Below are 15930 nucleotides of genomic sequence, written 5' to 3'. Positions count from 1 at the left end.
ATCATCTCAATAGATACAGGAAAAAAAAAATCAAACAAAATTCAATACCCATTCATAACAAAAACTCTCAGCAAACTAGGAATAGAAGAAAATATCCTCAACCTTATAAAGAGTATCTACAAAAAAATCCATAGCTTATATTATACCTAATGGTGAAAGACTGAATGCTTTTCCCTACTACTGTTGGGACCCATGCAAAGATGCCTGCTATCTTCACTTCTATTCAACATTGCACTACAGGTAGCCAGTGCAAAAAAAGCAAGAAAAAGAAACATACAGCATTGTAGATTGGAAAGCAATAGGATACAGAAAACTTGAACAACACTAACAACTGACTTGACCTAACTGACATTTATAGAACATTTTATCCAACAACTATAAAATACACGTTCTCTTCTGGGGCATGTGAAACTCAGCATATCCTAGGGAAAATGCAAAAAACCTTGTAGAACTAAAAAGTGAATATAATAAGGTCACAAATATATTATCATATAAAAATTAATTACATTTCTGCATAAAAGCAACAAACAATAGGAAAATAAAATTACAAAGAAAACACCATTTACTATAGCATTCAAAAACATGACCTACTTAGGGATAAACTGAACACAATATTTGCCAGGCTTATACATTAAAACTGTAAAACATTGCTAAGAAAAATTAAAGATGACTTAAATAAATATACCAAGTTTGGATTGGAAGACTCAATAGCATTGTTAATTTTCCTCAAATCGACCTACAGATACAGTGGAATCATGGAAGGCTTGTTTGTAAAAACTGACAAGCTGAGTCTAAAATTTATATAGAAACTCAACTAGCCAAAACAATTGTGAAAAAGAAGACAAAAGATAAAGTACTTATATTACCTGATTTCAAGACTGACTGTAAAGCTACAGTAATACAGATAGTGTGAAATTGCACAGGGATAGACATACAGGTTAATTAAACAAAATAGAGGGTTCAGAGAAAGACTCACGCAAACGCCATACATTAATTTTCAACAAAACTGGACCCTTACCTCATACCACACATAAAAATTAACTCAAAATGCATCAGAGGCCTTAAGGTAAAAGAACTATACAACATCGTTAAAAAAACACAGGAGAAAATAATTACAACCTTGGGGTAGGCAATGATTTCTTAAGACATAAAAAGTAAGAACCAAAAGAAAGAAAAAAAATCAGACATTATTAAAATGAAAAACTGTTCTTCAAGTGACAACAAACTGGAAGAGAATATATGCAATGAATATATCTGACAATAGACCTGTATGTAGCATATGCAAAAAATTCACAACTCCATAAGACAAACAACCCACTAAAAATGGGCAAAAGACTGAAAATGAAGGTCCATTTATGAATGACCAAAAAGCACACGAAAAAATATTCAGCCTCATTAGTCATCAGGAAATGCAAATTAAAACCACAATGAAATATGTTACACACTCACTAGAACGTCTAAAATTAGACAATACCAAATGATAGAGAGGACACCAGAGTCACTGGAACTCTCTCCTCTGTTTCTGGTTGGGGGATAAAATGATACAACTACTTTGAAAAACATCTTGACATTTCTCATCAAGTTAAATGTGCAGCAACCCTATGGTCCAGCAATTCTAGTCCTAGGTATTTGCCTAAGAGAAATGAAAACATATGTCCACATAACAACTGTCCATACATGTTTATAGCAGGTTTATTCGTAATAGCCATAAACTGGAAACAATCCAAATGTTTGATGCCAGAAAAAAACAAGGATGAATCCCAAAAACTCTATGCTGAGCGAAAAAAGCCATATGTAAGAGTACATATGGAATGACTCCATTTATACGAAACTCCAGAAATGACAAACCTAATACGTAGTGACAGAAAGCAGATCAGTGGCTGGGATTTGGGGTCATAAGGAAACTTCTGAGGTGATAGAAATGTTTTATATCTTGTTTGAACTGAACTGAAATGGGTACATTTTATTGTATGTAGTTATACCTCAATAAAGTTGACTTAAAGATGTAATTTTTAGAGAGAACAAAAAGTTTTTTATATTGCTAATAAAAATTTTAAGTCTTTTTTACTCTTCATAACATCCTTTTATTTTGTTTTTAGTACATGACACATATGTATTTGATACACTAGTATAATTATACACGTGTGTCATACAGATAAATAGGAATATATTGGGGGTACAAATTCAAAAATATTTTACTCTTGGGGTATGTGAGCAAAAGCCGTTTGGACAGCCCTGACTTCCACCTTTCTGGCTGCTGTGTAAAGCATGGACTCGAGGATCTTAAGTGAAGGTGTGATCCCAGTGAGGCCCCAGAGGACATTGAGCATTTTCCTGTGGTCATGTGGAGTCTCAGAAGCCACCCAGGGAGGGACTGTAAATGGAGAAAGGAAAAGGCCAAGAGCAGAGTCCTGGCAGAGGACAAGGCGAGGCCACAGAAGCCCAAGAAGGAAGAGTGTCGAGAGGTGAAGAAGCAGATTCAGCAGGTAGTCACTCCAGGGAGTTCTGAAGTGATGGGGAGGAGAGAACTGGCTAGTTGCTAGACAATGTCACACATGGACTTTCTCAGTGACATATGAAGTGTGCTAGAAGTCAGGGCAGAAAGAAGGTATGAAATAGGGTATGGATGGGGCATAGTGGGAAATACGATTGGGCCCATCCAACCACTTATAGGTTATTGTAAACGCACTCTGGCTCTCCAGGGACTTGAATACAAACATTTTGTTTTGGATTCCCTGGATCCTTACAAAGGTCAAAGGAAAAGCTGGCATGCTCCAATGAAGCCCAACAGTCTCGGTGCAGGAAGGTTCTGGAAGAAGGAAGAGCACATTGCTGGACTTCATGGGGCGCTGGAAAGGCTGACAGGTGGGCTTCAGATGTGGCTGGGGCCTTGCTATGCTGGGTGGGCATGGAGAGGGCAGCAGGGTGGTGAGGAGGCGTGTGGTGCTGCTCTTCCACACGCTGTGAGCCACAAAGAGACCAATATTAACACACCTGAGCAAGGCCTGTGTTTGCACAGAGAGCTCTGCGGGCAATGGGGCCATCCCCTGCTATCAGCCTGAGGAGGAATGTACCCTTTGTGAGCACCATCCCTGTGATGACATCACAGCGCGGCCGACGTTACTTTTCGCCAGGGCACTCTAGGCTAATGTAATCATACGATTACATAATTAACCCAGCTGTCTCATTAAGAAAATCAACTGGAATTCAGGGCATAATTAGTCATATAGCAATTAGCATGCTGATGAGCGACTGATGAAAAGCTGTCTAGATATCCTATGTGCCAGGACCACCCCGGTCATGGCAAAGGGGGACGAGGCAGCACACCTCTCCATGCAAGCACACCAAGGAGTCCTCACGTCATGTCCAGGGAGTTCTCACGCATTGGCACTGTGTTGAGGGTCTGGGGGTGGGGGATGAATCCAGAGGGAAGCCCTGAAAATGAGGACAGCATTCAAAAGCCAGGGCAGTGGACTCAGACGCTTATCTCGTCACACTTGCCTTTCTTCACAATATTTCTAGCTAATTCCGCAGTCTGCAAACATGCTGTGTACGAAACAGGGAGGCCGATCGGGCCCCACATTTGTTTGTTAACCTGGTCAAGGAGGGCAGAGAAGCTGCCTCCATGTGTAGTTTCCACTTCCCCAGTGCTGGGCAGAGCAGAACTGTCTCTTGTTCCCTGAGGCTGCTACAGGGCCAGCTCTGGCCAGGGACCCCCGGCCTAGGCAGGAGACAGCACAATCTTCGGCTGTAGCCCCAGCTCCTCCCTCTGTCCTGTTTTGGTGCCTGTGGCTGACTCTTAATAATGCGAATGAGAATGTTTTAAGAAGGCAAACTGTACATTTGTAAAGTGGATCCTGCCTGTCTCAGGCCACTGAAGTTACAGAGAACTCTCTGGAGGGGCCATGGACACCTAGGCTTGTGTGCCAACACCAGGGGACTTGGAATACACGGACTGGAGTATCTTTCCAGAATCAGGCTAGAATGGCCACATTTCTACAGCCTGCAAGAATGCTACCAAGTAGCACATCTGTTAAAATCTTGGCATGAAAAACAAGTATTTCTAACTAAATCATAAGATGTCATCACTTTTTCCCAGGAGTCTTCCTATGGGATCCTTGAGTGAGAGGGGCAGGCAGGGAAGAAGAATTGAAGAAACAGTGTTTCCTAATTTTAACCTATAATGTGTCTTCACTTGAAAGTAATGGGCACAAAGGACCAGATTGCCATTTTATTCTTATGCAGGAGCACTAAAAAGCAGTTCTGAAAAATAATGACATTCCACTTTATTTCTGGATCCTAAATGCCAGGCCAATGGAGATACCAGGAGAGAATGTTTTCCTAAATCCAAATTGAAACCTCCCCTGGAGTACCCTAGAGCACGAGCATTTTAGAGCAAGTTCTGAAAATGCAATTGCCTACAAATGGACTCTTTTCAGCCAGTTCTCTTTTAGGACTTCCGAAAACCTACAACATCTGCTTTTCAGAATTACAGGCCAGTTATCCTATGGAAATAAAGTGAGACAAGTCAGTCATGAAACACTGAGTTCTAACACTGAGTTCCAGCACTAGAACTCAGTGTTTGATGAGTCAATGAATATTTTATATCACTGGTAATGTGCTTCCTAAGACTCAAATCTTAAAATAAACCCTTCCAGGCACTGCCTTTGTGTTTGAAGGGTTTATGTCTGTAGGAACTAAACCACATCTTAGCAAGGAGTAAAATATGATTCTTCCAAGGGGGCCACAGATAGAGGCAAAGAGGAAGGACAACTTGCAATTCTAATGAACTTTGCAACTAAAGTAGAGAAGTCCTGCACTACCAAGGAACAGACAGTAGCTCCACCAACTCTGTGTCTTTTCTCCTATCTGGGAACACTTTCAAATATACCAATACCGAGATGTTTCTGGAACACAAAAGTCGGTTGTGTTTTATACACATTTATATGTATTCAACAAATACTTGACTAAGTTCTTATCTGTAATACATAAAATAAGGGCTATTCAGAAATGAAGATTGCAAGTTATTTTACTGATTTATGCTTTTCTCCCCCAATTGCAGAAGTAAATACATGATCATTTTTAAAAAATCTGAAAAGTATCAAGTAGCAAGAGCAAGTCACCCACACAAGGTTAATTACTGGCAGTTTATGCATACCATCATAATTTTGCTCTGAACGCAGTAAAATTCCAGCTATGCAAGTGCCTCTAAGAGGAGGCCATTTCAGAACACTCCCAGCTATGAGAAGGTCAGACTTTAAGGGGAGAGACATTTACTTCTCGTTTCACTGCAGTTAGGGACAGAGCTCCTACTTTACCCATTAAATTATGGAATATTTTCTCAAAGGTACTGTTAACTCTCCCACCACCTGATGGGGACCCTGAGCCAAGTCTTATTTGCATTTGTATCTTTTCAGGTGCACGGTCCAGGGCCTGAGCTGCCAGGAAGCGCAGGTGGAATATAAGCATGAGTGTGACTTCTGAAACAGCACACCTTGAGCCCTTCCTTGAACACCAGGTCACTGTCGTTGACAGATGTCACTGATTTCTGCTCTCACTAGCAGATACAGACTGCGATGTAAAAGGAGCCTGCTGCAGAGGAACTTGCCATCTGGGGGCCTAGCCTCATCAGGTGTCCTTATCAAGCATGACGTTGGCAGGCAGTTATGATGCTTTTCCTCACATAGCTAATTATTAGAAAATTCATGCAGATGAATCTAAATTAGAGGTGTATTAAAATTCAAGCATTTCGAAGTTTGAGATAATCCCTATACATTGATCATACACATTATGATATAAAATCTGTCCATGATAAAATTTACAGATGAAGCCAACTAAATTAATGATGTAAAACTGTAACTTACTGGTGAACCTACAGGTAAAATACTCTCCTATAACTATGACACTGACAATAAAGGTGAAGGCCATTTTCGACTAGAATAAATGAAAGATGGTAATAGCATTAAGAACAGGAGACTCATTCTCCAAATTCTCTGCTGGTCTTCCTTTTAATTTTGTAAACCAGATGGATCCCTGTAAACAAGTATTGTTTTCCAGGTATAGGTAATAATACCATGCTAACTGGGTCCTACTTGCCTTCCTCAACCTCCTCATCCGACCAGAGTAAATCCATCCTATCTCCTAAATACCTATCTGTCCATTTCCCTCCACCTTCATTCACTCCCACCACCCCAACCCAAGTGACCTTGCCTCTCCCTCCCCACTGGTCCCCGCTTTCCAATCTACTCTCCAAATTGTAGCCAGGATGATCTTTTCAATACCTAATCTGATCCTGCCATTCCCCTGCTGAAAACCCATTAATGGGGTCTGTGCTAGGGGAAGTCCAGGAGCCTTCATATACCCTACCAGGCCCTTGCCTACCTCTGTAGCTAGGCAATCCTCTGGCCCTGGCTGCCCTTCACTCAGCGTGGTGATTACCAGCACCCTCTGACTACTGCAATGCCTGGGTCTGGATGCTGCAGCACGTGGCCACTCCCAGCCCTTCTCTTCCTGCTCACTACGCACCACTGGCCTGCTGTTGTCCCAGCACATGGGCTGCCTCCTATCGCAGCTCCTCACATGAGCTCCACTCTCTGGTCTGAAAACTGCCTCCTGTGCCTTCTCCTGGCCACAGTCAGTGCCCGCCCCAAGGCAGCTCCCTCTGGCCCTGCTCGATCCTCTTGATTTTATACTCTCTTTGCCTAGGGGGCTGTGCATCATGGCACTTACTACACCCAAAGCTCTGCCTTTACTTGTGTCCTCAACTTTTTAATGCACATGTTCCCACAAGACTCTAAGGTCCACGAGGCCAGGCACCTTGCTGGCTGCTGCTTCCCTAGGGCTCAGCTGGGTTCTTAACACATACCAAGGTGGGGTCTCAGGTGCCAACTGAGTAATACCCAGGGAGACAAAGGTCACAGCAGTTTGGAAGAAGAGTGTGGTTGGCTAAAGGAGGATATTTCCAATAAAAAGTGTCTGAAAATACTCTCAAAATTAAGTAAGGAGTGAGGAGTGACCTGGTGGCAAAAGATGAAGAATGGAAATACAAGCTCTTAACTATTTCAGCTGTTCAGAGGACTTACCAGGACCACGACGGTTCAATGCTTGTATGTATTTAAATGTTTATTCAGTGTCTTTAACATGGAGGAGATTCTGGAGGGAGAAATGACATTACTTGGGATACTGGATGTGGAAGGTGATGAAGAGGAGGAGCCAGGGATGACTCAGCTTTCTTTTCCCTGGAAAAGCCAAGTCAGACCACTGAGTCAGACCACTGCAGGCGAAGCTGGTGGGAGGGGAGAAGGTGGGGTGGAAGGAGGGCCCTGCTGAAGCTCAGCATGCCCACAGGACAGCTGCTAAACCAAACTCAGATCCTGGATGTCAAGTACTGGCTACAAACCGAAGGCCTCAGAAGCACGTGTGCTGGTTTGATGGCCCCTGAATGCTAAGTGCCGTATAAATGTCTATGCAGGCATGTAAATCTTTACAGAGTGACACCAAAGCAAAATGAGAGTTCAGAGAGCTATTAAACTGCTACAGCTCAATGAAAGATACATTCTGTTCTCTTGCAATTGACTTGTCTAATGCTGTGCAGTGCACGCCCTCAATGGAAAGTGTCAATCTCAGGAGTATGGTTTAATGTGAACAATTAAAGCCTGAGACACACACAAAAAACAAAACTCAGAGAGAACTTTGAAGAAATAATCTGAATCATTAATTTTTCTCTCAACAAATATTTATGGAGTTTCTGCTACATGTCAGGCACTAGGGAAATAGTTAAGGACAAGACCATACTGCCCCAGTCTCTCTGCAGAACCAGAAAGACTACAGAGGGATCATGTGGCTATAACAGAGGCAAACACAGGGTCCTGGGCATGGGTATGAGTGTGAGAAGGGCACACCGAAGCCAGACCTGGGAGGTCTCTCGGGAAGCTGCATCTCAACAAGTCCATCTGGAGGAGTAAATTGAGATCAGAAGTTGGGATGGAGAGAAGCAGATGGAATAAAGACATGTTGTGGAGGTGGATGGCCAGGACATGGTGACCAGGTGCCTTGGTGTTAGCAGCTGGATGGGTGGTGGTGCCATTTGCTAAGAGAAGGAACACAGGGAGAAGACAGCTTCTGCCTTCATTATCCCATCAGCTATCCCAGTGAGAAAGTCCAGGTGGCAGCTGGATATGTAGGTTGACACTCAGAAGTGAGAACCAGACAACAGATAAAGCTTTAGGAGTCACCAGTGTGACACTCTGTGAACTCTGCTGCTAAGGACTCATGGTGGTGGGGACTTGGGGTCAGCTGACTTGTTCATTCATTCACCATATCACACCTGTGGGTGCCAGGTGCTGGGCACAGAGCAGTAAGGCAAAGCCCTGTCCTCAAGGACTTTCCATTCTACTGGGACCAACAGATAAGAAACAAATGCACAAATAAATTTCAGGAAGAAGTGGCAGGTTTCTCAGTCTCAGGCTGGGTGAGACCCTGGCTCCCTCCTAGTCCTGGGGTGGCTGGTCAGCTGTTTCTGGGCTCCTGAAGCTGGGCCACATGGCGCATAGCTGGAATACCTGTCTCCCCATTCCCCAGAGCTTCCTCCACTTTTCTGACACAATATGGGCTGCTGTCTCTTGCAACTACTTAATGTACCCCACAAATGTTCCTGTATTCCACGGGATTGTAGCCCAACACACACACACACACACACACACACACACACACACACACACACACAATGAAGGCCCAACACACACACACACACACACACACACACACACACACACACACACACACACACACACACACACACACACACACACACACACACACACACACACAATGAAGGCCCCCAGGCCCCCCCAACTGTGTGACTGTCAGTAAATGCAACACTATTGACCAGGCCCTTCCCGTAAATCTCAGCCACAGGATTACTTCATCTAAGCAATAATCAGACTTCAAAACACAGGTAGAATGCTCTGAGTGCCATTCCTACATTTCAAGCAACTTGTTAGATCTGTCAGACCATCGCATATTTGTAAACAATACCTGGGAGGCAGCGGGTAAAGTGATCTATGTGGAATGCAGAGGTATTCTGATTGACTTTTATTATTATAGAAAACATCAAACATTTGCTCCCACTGTCTTAAATTTAAACTGCGAACTTTAATTTTCCAGCCAAAGATGATAATTATGAAGAATATCATCAACATAGGAAAAATGGTTATGACATAATATTAAGTGAAAAAAGCAGAATATAAATATATACCCATGTTATGGTACATGCAGCATTTTATATCATAGCTCCAGAAATTAGGTCTCTGCATTTACAAAGGCATCATCTAGAGATTATGTGATCACTTTTAACAAATGCACTGACTCTCCCTCCCTATCCAAAGTCTGGATTTAGAGAATTCATGTTCTCAGAATTCCCTGGTTTCCTGGGGGTGTTGCCGCTGATGGTATATTTCTCTCAGGAAATCTGAGAAGAATAGGCCTGAAACCCACCGACTTACAGACACAACGCCCGCTGGTGGCTATCAGTGCCCGGGCTTACCTGGAACATCAATCAATCTTTTGTAGACATTCAAGAAGGCTGCCTCGGCTTCTTTGCTTCTTTTACTCAGTGCATCAATCTGAGAGGAAATGAAAGAAAGAGAAGAAAAACAAAGAGCTCAAAATTTGTCAAGAGGTAATTTAAAAATCATTATACACCAGAGTTCCCACAGCAAATGGAAGTCTGATTTCTCCACATGGATGTTTAACAACTGGGCCTTCAACCTCGCAGGGAAATGCTGGAAACACACAAGAGGGAGCCAGCCCATGTGGCCCAGTTCATGGGGGCAAACGAGGCAGAGCAGTGCTTTGAGCATATGAAGCCATTCACGGCACTGAGCGGTGAACAATGCGTGGGGGCTTCCCTGGAAAAAACAGTCTGGCAAGCCCTTCCCAATCTCTTTCTTCTGCAAGCACTGACTCAGAGCTGGCCATATGCCGGACGGTGTGCTGGAGGTGGCACAGGAAGAGACAGCTCCTACCCCCAGGAGCTTGGGGTCCAGTAGGGAAGCAGGTATATAACTGAATCCCAGCCAGAAAAGTGCTAGGTGAGCAGTGCCATGGGGACATGGAGAAAGGGACATTAAGCAGGAAAGTTGGTGACCTGTGAGCAGCGTCTTTCAGAGCAGCTACCAGCGCGGACAGTTGAGACACTGCAGGTAAGGGGAAAAACCATCCAAATACCCAGAGCAAAGTTTTCAAGTTTTCAAATTTGGGGGTTCATAGATACTCTCCAAGAATATTATGAAAGTCAAGGACCTCCCTCCTAGAACACACACACACATGCACACACACACACACGCACGCACACACGTGGTGTATTTTAGGCCATTCATATGCCCGCTTGTGTTCCGTCCATGGAATCCAGATGAAGAACCCACAGATGGAGCTGTAACACACCACGGGATATGTGGGATCAGCAAAAGTCTGCTGGGGTAGGAACACAGATACACACACAGGAGCTGTCAGTGATGAGACTGGACAGAAAAGTGGGGTCAGATCATGAAGAGCTGTAAATGCCCATGAAGGAGAATGACCTTCATCATCTGGGCATGGGTCAGCATGGAATGAGCACAGGAGTGGGCAGGAAGGAGACCACTTGGAGGCTGTTGCCCTCATCCAGGTGAGACATGTGTAGGGCAGTGGCTGTGGGTATCAGGGAGGAGAGGCTGATCGGGGAGATCAGCAGCACATTGACCGATATGAGGCCCAGAAAGCAAGGTGAGTTGAGGACAGTGCCTTGCTTGGCAAGGGTCTGCGACAGTGCTCAGGACTGCTTTGTCTTGGGAACTGACCCAGCTGAGCTAGTTTCCCCCAGTGTGGATGTCTGTCTGTCCAAGGAAGGTTAGGTGCAAACCCCTAGTATGCCGACACACATCCAAAGAGCCTCCGGTTGCTGGATCAACACGTCACAGTATTGAGCTCACATAACTACGGCCGAGACAACAGATCACTTCTTACGCCTGAAGCATGCAAGACTGTACATGCAGCGAGTTCTTACTGGCTCAGGAAAAGGACACTAAATTATATATTCCTTCTGTCCCCTCACAGAATTGTGCTGTCTCCAATGTTATTAAAGAGGCACAGGAGGCGGTTTAATTACAGGGCCTCTTACCTGAGCCAACTGACAATTTGGGAAGGGCTGAGAGAGGTCACCTGATTGAGGATGGTCAGACACTGAGGGGTAGGAGGGCGAGCGGGAGGGCGCCTCAGAAAATCCAGCGCAGAGCACACAAGTGCAGCGCAAGCATTTCCAGCTTCTAACAAGCTGTGCTCCAAAGTTTCAATCTGAAGTCAGTTGTTTGGACACCTACCCTCCTTCCCCCATAAAATAAGGGGGTTTCAGAATAATCCACAAGAACTGTTAATACAAGGCAGCTCTTTTTTTAAAAATAACCCCCCCAAATATTAACAATTCATGCTTACTGTATAATTACACAAATAACAAAAAATATACAAAAAAAATTAAAATCATAATTCTGCCATTCACTGGTAGAAGTCATACTGTCTGGGTTTATATCTCTCTTCCATTTTTTTTTCTAACTAAAAAATACATAATGGGATGAAATGTAGGCATATAGACAAACTAGAGACAGAACACAGATTAGTGGATGTTTAGGACTGGGGGTGGGAAGGAGAAAGTTTGCAGGATGATGGCTAAGGGGTGTGGGGTTTCTTTTCGGGTGATGAAAATGTTCCACAATTGTCTGTGGTGACGGCTGCACACTCTGTGAATACACTTAAAGTCGACAGATGGTAGACTTTCAATGGGTGCATTATATGGTATGTGAATTATATCTCATGATAAAGCTGTTTAAAATGTGTGTACTTGAAATCAAACCATACATAAAATTTTGTGCTATGCTTTCTTTCACTAACATATCATGTATCTTTCCCAATACCTATTGCAAATTCTGGGAAATGCATTAATAGCACTATTTCCACTGTATCTAACGACCACATATGTATGTGTTTGAAGTAAAAATGGATTTGGAGTTGTCCGTACAGATGTCTGGAACATTCCCTGTGTTCTGGGCCTTTTTGCCTTTAAGAGCCACATAGCCACTGAGAGCAGAGTCTGTCCAGAAAGCCGGGCAGATGCCCTGGCTGCTCTCTGCACCTCTTGCCACCCACACCAAGGCTTCTCTACCAGGCTTATGGTCTGCCTAGGGAGGGCTCCTCACTTGCCAGGTATTCTGACTGAGGGTAAAGGGTAGCTGCTTCTCCAGCAGGCACAGGATGGGATTTGGAAGGACCCTGAACACTCGCCTCCTCTTTCCTTTCTGGATTGTTTGTGGGGACGTGGGTAAGGGTTGGTTATCTACACAGCATGCTTGGGGACTATGTGGGTTGAATCGTGCCTCTGAAAAGATGATGAAATCCTAACCCCAGTACCTGTGAATGTGAGCTTATGTAGAGATAGGCTCTTTGCAAGTGATCAAGTGAAGATGAGGTCATTAGTGTGGGCCAACATGACGTTATAAAAAGGGGAAATTTGGACACAGAGACAGACGTGCACAGGGAGAGGGCCATGCGAAGATGAATGAAGGCTGTGGTCATGGTGACGCAGCTCCAAGCCGAGGATTGCCACAGCTAGCCAGTAACCACCTGAAGCTGGGACAGCGGCACAGAACACATTCCCCCTCGCAGCCCTCGGAAGGGACCGACCCTGCTGACACTTTGATCTTGGCCTTCCAGCCTCCAGACCCGTGAGACTACAAACGTCTGTTGTTGAAGTCTTTAGTGTGTGGCCCTAGTTATGCCAGCCCTGGAAAATTTATACAGAGACAGTGATTTTGAGTCTTCCTCCTTTCCCCTCTTTCACAAATGTGGGACATTCAACCACAGTCCTCAGAGAACAAGACCAGGCCGATGAGTTCAATGACTTCATTAAGCAATTGGACTATCAGGTTTCTTAAAAGAGATGGTGAGTACTCCACGTGTGGTTGAATTTCCACTTGATGAGGTCCCCCCACCTCCTCATAAGATTATCAGAACTCTCCAGAAGAATGTGTTGATTCTAGGAATTTTGATACTTTCTATGCTCATTCATTCTTTTGGCTCCTGCTCATGGCCATTGCCCTAGACCAAGAATAGGCCCTGCAGTTTGAGTTTTGTCTATCCTCTCCCTTTCCCAGCCCATCTTTCCCGTGGTGGCTTGTCCCATCACTGTAACACTCGGGAATTCCTTGCCACAGCCTGTGACTTCCTGTTTCTGAGCTTTCACTGACTTGGAATACCCTTCGCTGGCATCTCCATCCACTAAAGCCCAAAACACTTTAGATGCAGTGCAAGCTCCACTTCCTGCAGATGCTTGTGCTGCGTTCCCTCCATCAGTGTTCTGAGTCTGGAGGGAGGGAGGTAAACCTAGACCCTGGAGCCAGCCTAGCTGGCTCTGAAGGCCAGTTCCACCTTATCTGTACAGCGAGGTGACAGCACCCACCTCCCAGCGCTGGGTGGTCCAAGGAGCTAACATGGAGAAGGCGCTCAGTGACTAGCACAGGGAAGTGCGACACAACAGAGACCTTGCCATGCGTAAGAGCTCTCCTCCAGGTGTCCATGCAGATGGCTCAATAGGCGGGGCCCTCCTGTCTGACCCCCCCCCCCCCCGATCATTCTGGGAGGGAGGGAGGACAGCAGAGGCACACTCAGCTCCCTGCCCTCCACATGCCCCACCCTGCCGCTGCAGGCCTTCCAGGTGGTGGGCCATGGGTGGGCATGGCAGCTCCTTACAATAGGGAAAGAGATTCATGAATGAGAAAAAGTTTGGGGCAAGGTCTTAAGGCACGGACTGTTGAAGTTAGAACCCTAAGTTAGACATCCTCGCTACCTAACATGCTCACCCCTCAAAACCGAGAGAGAAGTGGCGAGGACAGAGGTACCATTGGCTACACATCAAGCTCACCTCCTGCCACAACCTCACACTCCAGCCACACCCAGTTCCTCCCTGTTCCCTGAATACATGAGCAATTTTCCCTCAGCCTGCAAGGCGCCTCCTTGGAATGTTCCCCTGATCCTAGAGGCTCAGTGCAGACCCATCTCCCTACCGTGGGCCACTCCCACCACCACATGAGACTGTCCTGGAGTCCCAGGACTACAGATAAGGCTCCCTTCCTCATGAGATCCAGACTTCCTGGAAAGCCCAAACTATGTTGTAGTCTCACCTGCCTTTCCTCCCAACAACTAGCGCACAGTAGGTATTTAATGCATGTTTATTATGTGAATGAAAATCTACTTCAATTGCCCAAATGTTTTATATGTAGAAGTGAGCAAATGCTTAAGGAATCCAGTTTCAAATCTTTATGAAAATGCTTAACATGTAGAGAGTCCTCTGTTTAGCGAGCATCTGTTTCGTGTGCTAGGATCTGATGACAGCCACTTGGCTGGTGGCAGCCCCTGGAAGCATCGTTTCCCTCCCGCATGCGCCCGAGCACGCTCTCTGGAGGCGTTTCTCTCAGTGAGCTGCACGTCTGCACGCTAGCAAGATGCCCAGGGCCTTTCACTGTACATTTCTTGGATTCAATGGTTATCCTTTTAGCAATATCACTTTTATAATGTTGAGTTCAGTTTTTTATGTAATAAGAATTAAATTTGAAGACAAAAGTCTATGTGAAGGTATTTTATTTTAAATCTCAAACAACTAATATTGGCTTATTGTAGTACAAAAACTCTGAGTCCAGGTTTGGAGAACAAGTTCACAGAAATCTACTGGGAGACCCCTGAGATTCAAAGAAGGTGAGAAGGTGCCCAACTATTTGGGTGGCAGCAGAGCTGTGCTGCGGGAGCCATATGGTACGAGGTCTTACTGATCCCAGTCACCATCCACACTCCCTACCCACGCCATGTGACTTGTGGTGTAACAGCACCTTCCAGGTGGGTGCTGAGGTCAGGCATGGCCATGTGAATTGCTCTGGCCAATGGCATGTGATAGTGCTGTGTGCCACATCTGAGCAAGATGTAAGAGCTGCTGCATGGTTGGTCATTATGTTCGTTGCCTCTGCTGTGATAACAGCAAGATCTGACAGGAGTTGCTTCTCCCCTTGGGATCTTGGAATGAAGGCCACACAGGGTGCTGGGGCAGAGTCACCATCAACCCTCAGCCAACATGCAACATGTTTTGTTCCCACAGCCACTGAAAATTGGGGTTGTTTGTTACTACACCATAATCTAGGAAAAGCTGACTATTACAGGTCTTAACAAGTGGTCATATCGTTAAGAAGGCAGCACAAAGTAAAAATAAGGATTAAACAACCAATATTTTGAGAGTCAAAGGATTTTTGTTTGTTTTGAAGCTGGATTGTTTACCTTCATCAGGAGAAGGAAGAGGGAAGATGGTATGAAAAGTAGAAAGGCACTAGATTTGCGATCAGAATACTGGAGTCAGGACATGGCTCCAGTATGCATTTTGGAATAATGAGCCAGCTGTGGAGTCTCTGCCTCTTTGAACTTTATTTTCCATGTCTAGGAACGATGAGAATGCCTGCCTTGCAGGAACCCTGGGAGGACTGCAAGAGGCAGCCAATGTGACAACAGCACAGAACAATTGACAAGCTGGTTTTCAGAGCTGGTGATCATCATGGACCCACCCGTGTGTTTAGGAGAACTATCACATGCGTATCATCTAAATTGTGTCCAAATCTTAGAGAGTCAGTGAGAGGAGACTTCTCAGAGCACTAGTTATTGTACAAAAGAAATCACTACTTATAAAAGATTTCACCTGTTAAGACTGTCTCTTGAACAGCATTTACAATACAATGCTGCAACCCCTTAGGGGTCTGCTTATGCCTTAAAATGACTCCCGACAGAAAATCCCTAACCTGTCTGTAATAGAAATTGATTTCAGGATTGTAATCTCATTTCTACCTTTAATGTTGCAGCCTTTACCAA

General features: G+C 44.8%; 1 protein-coding gene across 10 annotated transcripts in view; it reads right to left on the bottom strand.

Moving 5' to 3' along the window:
* The window catches only part of CUX1 (cut like homeobox 1), a 349741-nt gene that overhangs the window by 147051 nt on the left and 186760 nt on the right, over window positions 1–15930 (bottom strand). For all 10 annotated transcript variants that reach the window (XM_063091582.1, XM_063091583.1, XM_063091585.1 and 7 more), the window contains exon 4: window positions 9545–9623. In XM_063091582.1, the coding sequence (XP_062947652.1) occupies window positions 9545–9623 (79 nt within the window). The remainder of the gene's footprint in view (window positions 1–9544; window positions 9624–15930) is intronic.

This window comes from Cynocephalus volans, chromosome 3 (genome assembly GCF_027409185.1).
Source record: "Cynocephalus volans isolate mCynVol1 chromosome 3, mCynVol1.pri, whole genome shotgun sequence".
NCBI lineage: Eukaryota > Metazoa > Chordata > Mammalia > Dermoptera > Cynocephalidae > Cynocephalus > Cynocephalus volans.
The sequence above is the reverse complement of the archived record's forward strand: the minus strand, read 5'-3'. Positions and strand labels throughout refer to the sequence as shown.